This window comes from Pteropus vampyrus, unplaced genomic scaffold (assembly GCF_000151845.1).
Source record: "Pteropus vampyrus isolate Shadow unplaced genomic scaffold, Pvam_2.0 Scaffold125, whole genome shotgun sequence".
In the NCBI taxonomy this organism is placed as follows: Eukaryota; Metazoa; Chordata; class Mammalia; order Chiroptera; family Pteropodidae; genus Pteropus; species Pteropus vampyrus.
In genome coordinates, this window is record NW_011888906.1 from 844,253 (window position 1) to 860,111 (window position 15,859).

General features: G+C 33.4%; 1 protein-coding gene and 1 pseudogene across 1 annotated transcript in view; both read right to left on the minus strand.

Moving 5' to 3' along the window:
• The window catches only part of RBL1 (RB transcriptional corepressor like 1), a 52,833-nt gene that overhangs the window by 31,916 nt on the left and 5,058 nt on the right, over nucleotides 1–15,859 (minus strand). Inside the window, exons 3-12 of the mRNA XM_011366624.2 lie at nucleotides 12,778–12,981; nucleotides 12,325–12,389; nucleotides 12,092–12,220; nucleotides 11,819–11,979; nucleotides 9,980–10,029; nucleotides 9,196–9,382; nucleotides 8,194–8,360; nucleotides 4,483–4,595; nucleotides 4,205–4,308; nucleotides 50–214 (exon numbers count right to left, since the gene is read on the minus strand). Coding sequence (XP_011364926.1) covers nucleotides 50–214; nucleotides 4,205–4,308; nucleotides 4,483–4,595; nucleotides 8,194–8,360; nucleotides 9,196–9,382; nucleotides 9,980–10,029; nucleotides 11,819–11,979; nucleotides 12,092–12,220; nucleotides 12,325–12,389; nucleotides 12,778–12,981 — 1,345 coding nt within the window. The remainder of the gene's footprint in view (nucleotides 1–49; nucleotides 215–4,204; nucleotides 4,309–4,482; nucleotides 4,596–8,193; nucleotides 8,361–9,195; nucleotides 9,383–9,979; nucleotides 10,030–11,818; nucleotides 11,980–12,091; nucleotides 12,221–12,324; nucleotides 12,390–12,777; nucleotides 12,982–15,859) is intronic.
• Nucleotides 13,245–13,363, minus strand: LOC111743980 (annotated as a pseudogene).

The window sequence follows — 15,859 nt, forward strand, 5'->3', positions numbered from 1 at the left end:
GCTTGTTTCTTCAGCACTAAAATAAATAGGATGCTTATGTGAGGTATACCACAACAGAACTTTGCTTTTGTCTCACCTTATAAAAATAAAATGGTCGTAAATTGAGAACTTCAATAATCCAGGGAAAAGTACGAGGTGAGCTATAGGCAAAGAGCACAATTTCCAAACAACAGGCCATCAAGGAACGATGAAATATATCTTGCTCTAAAAGAACCTTAAAGAAGAGAAAGACCATAGTTTAATATTTCATAGCAATTTCAGCCTTTGCCATTCTATAAAGAAGACTATAGAAACAAGGTAAAATAACTTGTGCACATTATACTAGATTATCAGAGACAAAAATTTTGAGTTCACAAACTGGTAAGGAGTTTTCCTATAATACATAATCCTGCTCAGTAGTAGATATATTTAAATGAGGTATACACTACAGTCTGCTTTGAAAATTGAGTAAATAATAAAATTGTCAATATTCCCATCATCAAGAGAAAAGCATTAGGATTAGTTCTTTTAAATGACAGTTTTATGACAACATAAGGGTTTATTAATCAAAACACTAAAATAGAAGGTATTAGAATGTCACAGCTAAGACTTTAAAAAGCTCAGAGAAAGAAGAGCATGTCCTGGTTCATCATTGAGTTTAAGATTTAACATCAGTTTTCAGTTTTAAACATGCTGTTTGTCGCCATCCTTCTTTCAAATATGACTCCAGTCTATGGCCATGTCACCCTGAACATGCCCAATCTCATCAGATCTCTGAAGATGAGCAGGGTCGGGCCTGGTTAGTACTTGGATGGGGGTGAGCACCTAGGAGTACCAGGTGCTGTACGCATTTAAAAAAAAAAGGAAGAAAAAAAATATCATTCCAAATCAACAAAGAGAGTAAGAAACAGAAACTATTTTGGAAAAAACTAGGAGTCATCCGTAACTGCTAACCATAACATATGAAACCTGGAAGGGGATGGGAGGATGACAAATTATTCAGTAGAAAGTAGGACAGTCAAACGTGAGAGCCTAAAGAGAGATACTTAAAACAGATGTGTCTGCTCTAGGCAACCTGGGAAGAAACAAAGCAACTGAAGGCACAGGCAGAATAGAAAGCAGGGGTTGGGCCAGAGGCCAACAAGGACAGATGATCTGAAAGTTTGTAGTAGTTAGAACTACCTACCCAACCCCCCACTGTAAGGAGTCAGATGTCAGGCCTTTAGTCTATCCCAACAAGGATCTGAAGAATTATTCTGTATATAACTGAATTAGAGAGACTCCGAACTCAAGAATATGAGCCATAGAAGAGACTAAGGATTTAGGTGACAGTCTGCAGACTGAATTGTGAGACCACATTTCTCTTCCTTGTTCTGTTCCACAACACTAACAGCAAGGCAAGAGATTCGCAGATACTTCTCTAGAGAAACTGAAATATTACTGAAAACCCTTTAAGAACACCAACAGTTGAGGGTCCCTAATACTACATGATCACCCGAGGCTGTTGTACTTTTAGGCCCACTCTTGCACACAGAACTTTGAACCAAACTGTTTTGTCAACGTAATGGTTTATTAATGTTTCATTGTTAGTGCTTCATTCAAATATAAGTGACTATCTAAGAATAATCCAACATTTGAGGAAAGCCTCCGATTGAAAGATAAAGATACAAAACATACAGGAAAGAACTCAGAGGAAACAGATAATGTAGGCAACAAGAGAAAACCTCAAAGAAATATCAATTAATAATCTCAGGGAGCAAAAAAGAGATCTTAGAAATGAAAATATAGCTAAAATAAAAAGTTCATTAGGATTGGATGATGAAAAGTTGAATATCATTAGAATTAGAACAAAAAGACAAAGAAATGAAAAAACAGAGAAGAAAATAAGATCAATCCAAGTTCCCTCATCTAAAAAAGAAAAGTTCCAGAGAGATAAATTAGTAGGCAATATATTATCTAAGAAATAATGCAATAAAATGACCCAAAACCACAAGACGAAAATTTCAGGACTGAAAGAGCAATTCTGTAGGAATATCTAACACATGAATAAAAAGATCCACAATAAGGCATTTCATTATAAATTTCAGAACATCGGTAATAAAAAGATACTAAAATTCCAGAAAGTAAACACGATCACATATCAAAACTGAGAATTAGAATGCCATTGGACTTCAAATTAGTGACTGGAATCTAGAAGATAATGGAGCAATGTCTTTAAAATCATTAAGGAAAATGATTGCCAATACAGAATTCCATACACAATTATCAATCAAATGTGAGTCTAAAATGCATTCATGAAGAGTTTTAAAAAGGGACTCAAGGTAAGGTAAAGTTTTCACACCTTACTCGAACTGGTAAAATAATTATGGTCTATAACAGTGGACTGTGAAGTTATGTATATATGATGTAATGCCTAGAGCAACCACTAAAAAAATCAATACAAAGAGATTCTAGTCAAAAAATGTTCAAGTAATCCACAGGAAAGTAGGTAAAAGAAAACAGAGAGATAAAAAACAGAACAAATTGAAAACAACAAACAAAATGGTAGGCTTATGCCGTAACATATCAATTAATTAAATGTTAAGTGGTCTAAATTTACTAACAAAAAGAGACTGACAGAGTAGATAAAAACACATGACTCAATTCTATGCTGCCTACTATAAGAAACTCACTTCAAAGACAATAATACAGCTGGCTTGAAAACAAAAGGATATAAAAAGATATATCATACAAACATTAATCAAGAAAACAGGAGTGGCTATAAATATCTGATAGACTTTGGAAGAAGGAAAATTATCAGGTTCAAAGAGAGACATTTTATCATGATAAAATGATCAATTTACCAAGAATTCTTGCACAGCAATCCTTGATTTGTATGCATCAAACAGAAGAGCTTCAAAATATGTGAATTAAAAAAAAAAACCTGATAGAACTGAAAGGAGAACTAGATAAATCCACAATTATATCTGGAGACTTCAATACCGTTCTCTCAATAATTGGTAGAACTAGACAGAAAAACAGCAAGGATATGGAAGAACTCAATAACACCATCAGCCAACAAAACAGAATTGACATCTACAGAACATTCTACCCAACAACAGCCTAATACACATTCTTTTCAATTTACCAAGCTACACCATGTCCTATGCCATAAAATAAACCTCAACAAATTTAAAAGAATTGAACTCATATAGTCAGTGTTTCAAAAGTATAGAAATGGAAAACAGATTGGTGGCTGAAAGAAGTGAGTGTGACTATAAAGGAGTAGCATGAAGGAGATCTTTACAGTGACAGAACAGTTCTGTATCTTGATTTTGGTGGCAGTTATATAGTCTACACATGTGATAACAACCGTTAAGAGGAAGAGGCATACGTTGTCCCAATGTCAGTTTCTTAATTTGATATTGTATTATATAAAATGTAACCACTGGTGAAAACTGAGTACATGAGACCTCTCTGTACTAGTTTTACAACTTTCTGGAAATCTATAATTATTCCAAAATAAAAATTCAAAAATTTACTTCTTTCTCAGTAATCTATAGAAGGATATCTTCTATCAAATATTAGCATAGATCATAAAAGAGAAAGACATGTAATCTAGAAAAAAGGAGAATCAACGAAGAAGAGAGATGAAAATTCCCAGAGTGAAAACGAAGAGAAATTTTATTATAATAGTTACGCAGCATCCCTAGATATCAACTTGTTCCTACTGGAATTGAAGGTCAGAGACTCTTAAGAGTGATAAGAGGGAGGGGGAGGAAACTAATAGATCATAGGACAGGTTGGACTTCTTAGAAAAATTCCTTTATGTAGCTACTGGAGAGAGTGGTCAGATTTGATCAAATGTTAAAAGAAAATGAAGCAATTTTTCAAAAAAAAAAAACCACCAAGATTTTATTTCTCTAAAATCCCTGGGAGGTATGGGCAAATATCTTAATTATTAGTTGGCCTAATCATTATTAGGTAGCTGGAATGAAGAACAGAATAAAGAACCTGAATGGATACTGATGGTGTACCAAAGACGAATTTTACATATTTCACATTTCTGCCTAGAGGTGGCTGCCTGGATGTGCCAGAGACAACTACAGCCAAGTAATATGTCATCTTTGCTAACTTTGCCATTAACCTCTGACCCCCACAATGTATTATAGAGCCTCTCAATACAATGTTTCCAGGCTTAGGATTTCTGGACCTTGCCAGTGGCTGAGAAAGCAGATTTACTTACTGACATGTCCATTCCATGAAGTCTTCGTGTTTCCTGAACCATTACAGTCTCTAATATTTTATAATACAAAATTTCTGCAAGCTTTAGTCTGTTTACAGCAAAGTCTATAAGAAAAAGAAAAGAAATGTGCTAATAAATGCAGCTGTTAAGGACAAAAGAACAAAACTTAAATCTGGTAAGTTAAGAATAGTAGAGAAGGAAAAAACTTGAATTTCTAATTTTTGGGGGACAATCTGTCTACTTTCAATGCTGTGTCAAATTTAGTTTTGTCTTCTTACCTATGTGAGATCCTGGCTGTTCATCTGTTGATTGAGTATAGTGTTGGCAGAAAGTCTCTCCTATTCCTTTCACTATTTTCATAATGTTTTCCATAGGATTACGCATACAAGATCTATGAAATAAAACAGGAACCCAATTACCAGGAAAAAAAAATGCCAGACTACCAACACTGCTTCTTTCAAGAATTTTTGTTTGGTTTAGTTTGGTTTTTAGTGACCAGAGTTCTATTCTCAGTTGTAAATCTAAACATGTAAACAGAATATTTCAAACAACTCTACAGCCTCTAAATAAAATCAATTGGCATACTGTTTTGGAATTTCAACATTAGAAGAGTTGATGTCTTCTATATTATGCTTATATTTATGTGACATTCTAGAAAAGGCAAAATTATAGGGACAGAAAACGTATCAGTGGTTGCGAGAGGCTAAGGATGGCATAGGGGATGACTACAAATTTGGGGGGATAATGATACTATTCTATGTCTTGATTATGGTGGTGATTGTTACACAACTGTTATATATTTGTCAACTCTACATTTCATACAACTATACAGTGAAAAGAACTATTGTATATGAACTACACTTCAATAAACCTTAGATTCAAAATAGAAAGATGATGTGACACTGTTTACACACACACCCACTTATAATGGGAACAATAAACTGCATATAGTTCTTATCTAAGCCAAAAGAATAACAAATAGACAAATACAGCACTAAAAAGGAAGATACTTGGCAAGAAGCAATTAACCCTGTTACCTTTATATTGTTACCTTTCTACCAAATTCAGAAATGACAAAGAAAGCCAAGACTGTGAAAAAGAAAGTGATTTGCCCAAAGCCAAATAACTAGTGCAGGGCTCAGCACTCCTACTCAGCATGTTCGAACAGACCAGTATCATATTCGGACAGGTAGGTAGTATACATAGCAAAAATACGTTCTTATCAAGTTCTTCTAATGCAGAACTCTGCTCCCTGAATTTTTTTCAAGTGTATATTATAGTATTGCTATCAGCATACTGTTGTAAAATAGATCTCTTGAACATTTTCATGTTGCATGACTGAAACTATTCCCACTGAACGACTCCTCATTTCCCCCTCCCTCAACCCCTGGCAACCACTATTCTACTTTCTATTTCTATCAATTCGATTACTTTAGATGCTGCGTAGCAGTATCTAATTTCATTTAGCATAATGTCCTCAAGGTTCATTTATGTTGTAGCATGACAGGATTTCCTTCTTTTGAAGACTGAATGTTCCATTGTATTTACCACATTTTCTTTACCCATTCGTCCACTGATAGGATATTTAAGTTGTTTCCACATCTTGGTTATTTTGAGTAATGCTGCAATGAATTTGGGTATGCAAATATCTTTGAGATCCTGTTTTCAATTCTTTTGGATATATACCCAGGAGTAGTATAACTAGGTCATATAAATTCTATTTTTAATTATTTAAGGAACCTCCATACTGTTTTCCACATCAGCTATACCATTTTATTATCTCACCAACAGTGTGCCAGGGTTCCAATTTCTTCACATACTCAACACTTGTAATTTCCTGTTTTAGATAATGGCCATTCTAATGGGTGTGAAGGGATATTTCGTTGTGGTTTTTCCCTGATAATTAGTGATGTTCAGAATTTTTTTCATATGCTTGTTTTTCAGAATTGTTTTAATATGCAACTAGTATATCTTCTTTAGAAAAATGTCTATCCAAGTCATTTCGCCACTTTTTAATTAGGTGATTTGGGGGGGGGCGGGTGTTATTGAATTGTAGCAGTTCTTTATATACTCTGGCCATCAACTCTTTACCTGATATACGGTTCACATTACTTTCACCTCTTCCAACAGATTGTCTTTTACCCTGTTATTTCCTTTGATATACAGAAGTATTTGAGTTTGATGTAGTCCCATTTGTCTATTTTTGCTTTGGTTACTTGTACTTTTGGTGTCATATCTAATAAATCATTGCACAATCCAATGCCACGAAGATTTCTTCCTGTTTTCGTCTAGTTGTATAGTTTCAGGTCTCATGTTAAGGGGCTTAATCTATTTTGAGTTAACTTTTATATATGGTGTAAGATAAGAGTCCACCTTCATTCTTTCGCATATAGACATTCCATTTACCCAACACCATTTGTGGAAGAGACTATCCTTTCCCCACAGTGTAGTCTTGACACCCTTGTCAAAGATCATTTGACCATATACATGAAAATTTATTTTGGGGCTCTCTTGTCTGAGCATTGGTCTATATGTCTGTCCTTATGTCAATACCATACTGTTTTGATTACTGTAGCTTTGTAATATCTTTTGAAATGAGGAAGTGTGAGGCCTCCACTTTGTTCTTTCTCAAGATTATTTTGGCTATTAAAGGTCCTTTGAAATTCCATATGAATTTCGATTTTTTTTCTACTTTGGAAAAAATGCCTTTGGGATATGATATTGATTACAGTAAATCTGTAGATTGCTTTGGGAAATATGGACATTTTAACATGAAATCTTCCAATCCATGAACATGGAATGTCTTCCATTTATGTTTCTAGGTTGTCTTTTGCACTGTTTCCTTCCTTCCTTCTCTTGTTGCTATATTTGACCTGCCACTTCTTTTCACCTTGTTCATGCTTAAATGGGGAGTTCAGTCCAGATCTATTTAATCAAATGTTATGAGATCTTCACAATAGCCTTCCTACCTTACCTGTAATCTGCTTAACTTCTGAACTGTGTTTGAGGCTGGGGACTGTTCTGTCCACTTTTCTGTAGACTGAAGGTTTAGGGAGGAGGGGTAGAACTCAGCTGCTATGTTCAGCTTTTGCCGGAGGACCAAGGCTTTGATTTCTCTTTTGAGATTTAGTGAAATGTCTTCATTTCAGGCTTTACTACACCTAGTCAGGGATATCTTCTAGTTCTATGAGGATCTGTCCCCAAATTAGTATGGGACTTTAGAAAATGGCAGGCCTTGAGAGTTTTTCACATTTCTGCCATGATTTTGGTGGTGGTATACAGGGACTTTCACTTGGGGAGGTTTCTGACATTTCACCCACCTGTCTACTCACTCCATTTGTTTCTCTCCACATCTGGGTATTAATGAGCATTCTTGGAGATGGGAATACCAGAATTATCTATTTCCTTTGTTAACAACCCCTCTGAAAATTTATAGCATAAAATCATATCCCTCACCTTATTTGGTTGCTACTGGTAAAGATTTTGCTGGTTTTTACTATTATTCTCTTATTTCATTAAGTATTAGGAAAGAAGGTTCTCTGATCTGACTTCATTTTATCATCTTCACTAGGAAATTTGCCTCTTTTTCTTAAACGACTGCATAAAATTCCATTTTATGGCTGCACCATCAACATGTAATAAATCCCCCATCTGATGGGCATGTAAATTGAACTCATTTAAAGACACTGTAAAAAGAAAGACAATAATGCATAACCTCGGGGTAGTTACAAGAGTGGAATGTCAGAGCTCAATAACCCTTAAGATGTATTTAAACTTAAAAGTCTGTAATAATATGAAATAATATCTACATCTAATTTTTGGTAGGTATTTCTATCTAATTTTAGGCCAACATACTTTGTAATTGAAATGGTATAGTAAAACTTGCCAAATGTATATCTACTATCTTAAGAATTCTGAATATATTGAAAAAGGAATGGAATACGGAATCTAAAAAGGGACATTTAGAAAAATAATAATATTGTACTTACTCAAAAATATTTATAAGTTGTTCACTTGGTGCATTTTTCAGTCCAGCTACAATACTTTGTAACCGGCTCACACTTTGGGTGGCCGAAGCAACAGGAGTAATGACTGCTTCTTTTTCTCGTAAATATCGCCGTCCTGTCAGTGGGGTAGAAGGTGCAAATGATGTTTTCTGACAAAAAAGAAAAATCTGTGAGGTTAAAAAGTTACCTTACCCCTCATGATGTGTTTAATTCAGCACATATACCATCTTCTCTATTTATATTTAAGAAGTTACTTTTTCCTCACTCTCCTGGTTAACTACCAAATTTTCGGTAACATTATTATGCTAATAACATCCTTACATTTGAGTAACACTTTTTCAAAGTACTTACTATCTATAATCTCATTTTCTCTTCGTAACATTCATTTGAAATACAACATACACATTCATATTTTACATATGAGGGAACAGGCACACAGAGAAGTTAAAAAATTTAAGGTGACAAAGTTAATGGCAGAGCTTGGAATCAGACTTAGGTTTTCTATCTTCTAGACTAGTGATTTTTCTATTAGACCTCATCCTCCAACCCATTTTACACATTAATACAGAATTAAGCCTTGGTTATTAATATCAAGTCCAGAGTTATATGGCTGAAATTTGGGAATAGTACATAGTTCGACATGGGTAAGAAAACAAACTAAATTTTAAAGCAACAGAACCGTGGCTAAAGCAAGGCAAAGAAAGAATGGTAAGAAAACATAAATCCTTCTTTACGTCCAAAGTACATACTCTACTGAAAAACCCAGGTGTTCTGGGAAAATATATCCAAAACATGAAAAATAGCAAGAACAGTAAAAATACTAAATGCCATAGTTTTAGAAATTACCTTTTAAGGCTTTCATGGGAAATATGAATTAGTAGAAGAAACTCAAGATTTAACTTGAAAGATGCTTCTGCTGTTAGCAGAATCACACACAGAGAGAAAAAGATCATTCAAGACTGAGGCCAGGCTAGGTTATATTACTTTTGCAAAGTGTTGTTGAAGGTTACACTCCAAATTAACCTGTGCTGTCAGTTTCCCTAATGGGGTGTCACCAGTGAACTTTCGAGGAGTTCCAATTTCCTCTTCTGCATCTGCTCCCAAAAATATCCTCTCGTCAAAATCACCAACAGTTAAAACATATTCTTCATACTCCTTGTTCACTGCTTTGCTGAAAAGAGAATTACTTTAAGCTGCTACAATAAAACGAAATAATAAAATAAAATACAATGGATCTATCTTGATGTGAAGATAAATTTAGACTCCATAGCGTGGAAAAGCTGATGACTTTATAATTTTCATTAAATCTGCACATATAATGATATCAGAAATTCCTATCTGATGACCATTCTTCACATTCACATACACAGCAATAACTTACTTCAAAAGGTGAGCAAAAGAGAATATATACTTAATCTGAAAACTATATGAACCTAATTGAGATCTGATCATTGAAGAAAAAAGTTGCTCTGAAATATAAACACATTCTGAATTTGCCAACATTTGATTAATAAAAGAATATAAACTCAAATATAGAAGTCACTGGGTCTGTTTATGTCTTTCTCTGGAGAGGAGCTGTCTTAAGTGACAATGGTTTTTTTAAATGTACTTAAAGACATCAAGGCTTGGTGACAACACCCACTCAATGCCACTAAAACAACAGGAACTTGATTTGGAGGAGTTACCTTGATAAAATGCTTCACTTAAATTGCAACAAATCATTACTGATAGCCTATAATACTAGACATCATTAGCGCTAGATACTTACCTATTATCAGTAAAACTGGAAAGGTCCAGGAGGCATTCTCCTTTTAAAATCTGGGAAGAATTTTGTAACATCATATAATTAAGCATATGAACATACACATAAAAACATGACATTTATCTAAATTTTTATACTGGTAGTTGTTATAAAACAGACACACATAAAACAGAACTACTAAACATCTCTTTCAGACCAGTAAAACCCAATTAGCATGCAAATAACACATTTAAAAATATTTAAAGTCAAGTTTTGAAAATACTTTAAAGTTAGTCTATAGCAGTGGTTTCCAAATTTTAGTAATATAAAAACCACTTAGGGGACTTGCTAAAAATGCAAACTGATGGACCTCAAGTCCTGAGCTGAAGTAGCATTTCTAACAAATTCCTCAAGTGATTCTGAAGAAAGCTGTCCGATTTTAAACGCTGGTCTGTGGAGAAGGAAAACTAACATATATTGAATGATTATGTCTTAGACAAGCAAAAGATTCAAAGGGAATATAAGTGCTATCATGGGTGAGGGGGAAAACTACACTGTTATTAAGACTTTTATTTATCCACACTATTTAGATTATTACACATCAAGGTTTGCAAAATCAAATGCTGTCAAAGTCATAGTTCGACATACATAACTGAGAACAGAAAGCACACTTCCCATCTTAAAAGAGGTAACCATCATTTAGCTTGACAGCAGTTACCCATGTAAAGTCATGTAGAAACTTCAATCCAGTATTGCCATAGTTTCTGATTTTTGAAAGGTTTTCACATCAAAGGTCTTTATATGTCAATTAAAAAATTGAACAAAATAAAAATTGAAATAAAGAACACCCTACACAGGCCAAACAAAACATGTGTGGCCCATAGGCAAGAGGACTACTGTCCAAACCAGGATACTTTTGGAGTGAAAGGAGCTGCTATAATAAGTAGGCTGACAACAGCCAAACACAAGATAATCCAGGTAAACCAAGATGTATGGTCATTGTACCCAGAGACCACTAGTGTGCTACTTTTGCAAAGCATGACATACATAATCCTTAAGTTCCTTTAGAAGTTTACTGGAGATATTTAACATACAGATAAGGAGCCATCACCACACACACACACACACACACACACACACACACAAGTATATGTAGGTATATTTTAGAAAAGATAAGACTAAATACAAAAATTTGCATAAGAGGCAAAGAACCCAGTTAGGGAAGACTTTGTGCTTAGAGAAATATCTTATATTGGCAAAGAGGGGGACCACAGTCATGACCTAATCCAACTCCCCTTTTTTTACCAAAGAGAAAACTCAAGGCCTAGCTGGATTAAATAGCTCAATATTGGGTAAGAAATTGAGACCCAAATAAACAAGTCACTTTATAAATACAGAAATAGCTAAGTAAATTCTTGAGAAAAACCCAGAAATGCATGCAGGTAGCCTGCAAGTCGCTACAAAACTGTAAGGGATTTTCTGCTCTATTTACATGGAATTAAAGCTACAGTTGTTATATATTGTCCTATTTTTAGTAAACGGTCAGAAATTATTCAAATTGTGGCAGTGAATTAACTTATTCTGACCTCCTGCTTTTCATAATTCTTTATCAGAACCTGCTACAATTTACCTCTGATGTTGTAATTACTTGACCGTACATAGTTATATTCCTCAACAGCTCAGTTTCTTAAATCATAGAAGATCATAAACCAATTCTGCATCATGACAGAGACTGAAACCTGGAAATCTTGACCCTGAGTCCTATAATGCTGAGAACTTGCTTAAAACATTGTTTTTACTTTTAAGCTTGCTGCTCCTGACCTCTAAAAAATCTCAAACATTTAATTACAATTATAAATACAGTACCTTCCTTTCAAAAAGTTTTGAAATATATGGCTTAAAGTAGTGTTCCTTTATTCCTTTGGCTTCCACTAGAAGTCCATCATGCAGTTCACACAGTATAGCAATGATACAAGGAGGTTCTTCAGGAGCCCTGAAGTCAGCATTAGGGAAATCAGATGGTAAACCTAGTTTGACAGGGTATAAAGAGCAACAAGGGGGACAAAAAAATATGGTCAATTTTTAAAACTTGTTTTCTAAAACCTGATAATCAGTTTTCAAAAATAAATAAGGTCTTACCTTTAAATGATGGATTTAGTAAGTCTCGTCTATTTGGGCATATAATGGCATTGGCAAAAATCAGATCCAAGCAGCACAGAAGTAAATGATAAGAGTTTACTAAATCATCTCCAATCATACGAAAATTACCTTTGTAAAGAAAAAAAAGAGACACAAAACCCAGAAACCTCTCATATCAAGTAGCACCAAGTTCCCACATTAGAAATGTAAAACCACGGAAAGTATCACCTTACCCTTAGTATAAACAAAGAGCGTCCAACAGAAATTAAAGAGCTCCTTAACACTGCAAGGACTCCTCCTAAAAAGGAAAAACATGTACTTTTATATGACTAACTTGCTAAATATCATTCCAAACTTGTCATTTAAATTGAAACAGCAAATATAAATAACAAACCATAAAGTCAAATTATATATAAAATTCTATTCACAAAGTATGACCTATGGTTCATTTAAATAAACTTAAATAAGGCTTTCCGATCTGCATAAAATAATCAGAACATGCAAAAATAAGTGAAGGTATTACTTTAAATTTCTAGACATGGGTGATTAGAAATGAATTTTAATAGAAATTTAAATTTTATTGCAAATGGATATCTCTGGTAAAAAGCAGACTTAAAAATACAAATTCCCTTAGTAAGATGATAACATAATTTTTATGTCAATTATGTAAGGATTAAGGATCTCACCTCTGCTTCCTGCTTCGTGGAAACAATTTTGATGGCTCTTCATATGGATTTTGAAATATATCTAAAAAAATCGGCTGAAATTTTTTGAAAATTACAGTTGACACCTCAAAATTTCTTTCTAGCCTTTCTATACGTTCTCGAAATTCTTGCGGCAGGTTTGACATGTCCATCCACTTCTTCATTTTACTAAAAAACTGTATTAAACTAAACAAATAGGATAAAAACAACTTTAAAATGAATCCATATAATGGATGAAAAGGAAACATTTTATTTATGCATAAAAATCTTTATTAAAAGCCTGAATTTATTAAAATATAAATAAATAAGCAAAAATACCCCCAAAAACCTCGCTCCATGTGCTATGAAATAACTTGGTTCCAGAATCACCATGGGAATGCAGATTTTGAATTAGTGGTCATTACATAATTATAATCCATTACTATTTCTATTCATTTTTTTTTTTTTAACACTTACAGCACCTGGTCTTCCTAGGTGGTCTCTCATCCAAGTACTAATCAGGCCTGACCCTGCTTAGCTTCCGAGATCAGACAGAATCGGGCGTGTTCAGGGTAACACGGCCATAGACTCTGTTCATTTTGATATTCAAATTATCCCAGATTTGGCTACTAATAGGAACCTTTACAAGTTAGCACCTATGTCCTTCGGATATGTCACCAACATTTTTTTGAGCACTTCCTTACTTTCTGGCATAATCTGTTCCAGGTTCATTAGGAAAAAAAAGGTTTGAGTGTATTATGCTACATGAAATAAGTCAGACAGAAAAGAACAAAATCTATATGATTTCATTCATATGTGGGATATAAAATAAAAAGCAAAAATTGAACAAACAAAAAACCAAACTCACAGATACAGACAACAGAATGGTGGTTACCAGAGGTAGAGGGAGGTTGAAAAGGGTAAAGGTGGTCAAATACATGGTGACAGAAAGAGACGACTTCAGGTGGGAAGCATGCAATAGAGTATACAGATGTTGTATTATAAAGATGTACATCTGAAGTTTATATATGTTATTAACCAATGTTACCCCAATAAATTTAATTTTTAAAAAAGAGAGAGAGAAAAAAAAAGAAAAAATAGGTCTGCCCTAGCTTTTGAATCAGCCATTTCCTTAAAGACATTATGTTGTGTTCATATGCTGTGAAATAAGCCAGTCACGAAAGGACAAATACTGTACGATTCCTTTTTACCTAGACAAGTCAAATTTAGAGACAAAAAGTAGAATGGAGGTTACCCAGGGTTAGCAAGAGGAGAAAGAAGTTACTGTTACGCAGTTTCAGTTCAAAACTTTTCAGATGAAAAATTTCTGGAGTTGGATGATGGTGATGGTTGCACAACAATTTGATACATTTATTGCCAATGACTGTACACTTAAAAGTGGTTAAACTGGTAAACTGTGTGTTATGTATATTTTACTGCACAACAAATACAAATATATAGAGCAGGGATCATAAATGTGAGGCATAATGTCCCCAAAGCAACACACTACTGAATTTTAATGGCACTCAAAAGATAAAAAAGAAAATTACTTTGTAAAAATTTATCATCATCAATATTCCAATTAAAATGCATGAAAAATAATTTTTAATGAACTAAATTTTTTATTTGGGTTCTATTACAATAGGAAAAAATAAATAAAAGTCATCATGATTTAAATCACAAGTTACTGAAAAACTTGTTGAAAAAATGTGGAAAAATTACTTCTCGGTACTTAAAGAGATGCAGATGACTTTATTAAAATGAATTAATTTAAATTAAACAGATACTACTTTTTAATACTACACTTAACAGCAAAAGAAATTTTTACATGAAACTTTTTTTAAGTTGGAAGTTGCTTTGGTTATTTTTGCAAACTGAAGTTGAATATAAGTAAAATTCAAAACGGAGACGTACTAATACATATTGTGTGTCAACATGTGTAAAATAGCACAGACTTGGAGGCTCTTCCACTTACTCGATATATAGCCTCTTGGAAGTAATTTAACCTCTTGGTGAGTTGGTTTCCTTATCTATAAAATTAGATTTATTTCATGGGATTCACTGCTACGATTAAATGAATAGACATGCAAATCCTTAGCACAAAGAAAGTGCCTGGCACACAGGTAAGTACTTAATAAAAATCTGCTTCCTTTACATGTGTACCTATAATCTATACTTACATAGTATTTTGCAGTATGATTTTTTAACAATATTTGACAGGTATTTTACTATGGCTACAAAGGTCTACATAATCATCTAAAATTACATTTAAAGCTGAAAATTTGAAAACTGCCTAAATTACAAATAACAACATTACTTGCAATTCTTTATTTGTCTGAATGAACATGATGATACTGGTCTACTGTTCCTTCAGCAATTAAGAATGCTGACACATAATTTTTTTTTTTTAATTAATCTACATTTAAAAAACACGTATCTTTTGACCCACCACTAAACTTTCAGAAATTTATCTAAAATACTTATTTTCAATGATGTTCTCTTATCTGTAATCATAAAGGACTGGATACAACCAAAATGTCCATCAATAAGGAGATGGTTAAATATATGAAAATCTTTATATCTGAAAATATTCTAGGGTCATTAAAAAAATTAATGATGTAGAGCCACATATAGTGATATGGATTTCTAGAATATAAAGTAAGAAAAGCAACTGCAGACCAATACATGTAGTATGATCTCATTTATGTTTTTTAAATAACCAAGAAAATGGAAAACAATTTTTTTTCTGAGTAACAATTTATTAACAGTAAATTGTTAATAGTGGTTAATTCTGGAGAGTGAAAAAAAGAAGAAACACCTATCTACCTTCAGCCTTTCTGTACTATTTGAAAAATTTTACACCTCTTTTTCATTGTGCTAAAGTATACTATGTAACAAAATTTACAATTTTAACCATTTTTAAGAGTACAGTTTGGTGGCATTAAGTATATTCGCACTGTGCAACCATTACTACCATCTCCAGAACTCTTATTTTTTGAAATTTTTATCATGAGCTTATACTGCTCTAAATTTTAAGTTATTTTTTGTTCAGTTGCCCTAACACTTATTACAAAGATTTAAAAAA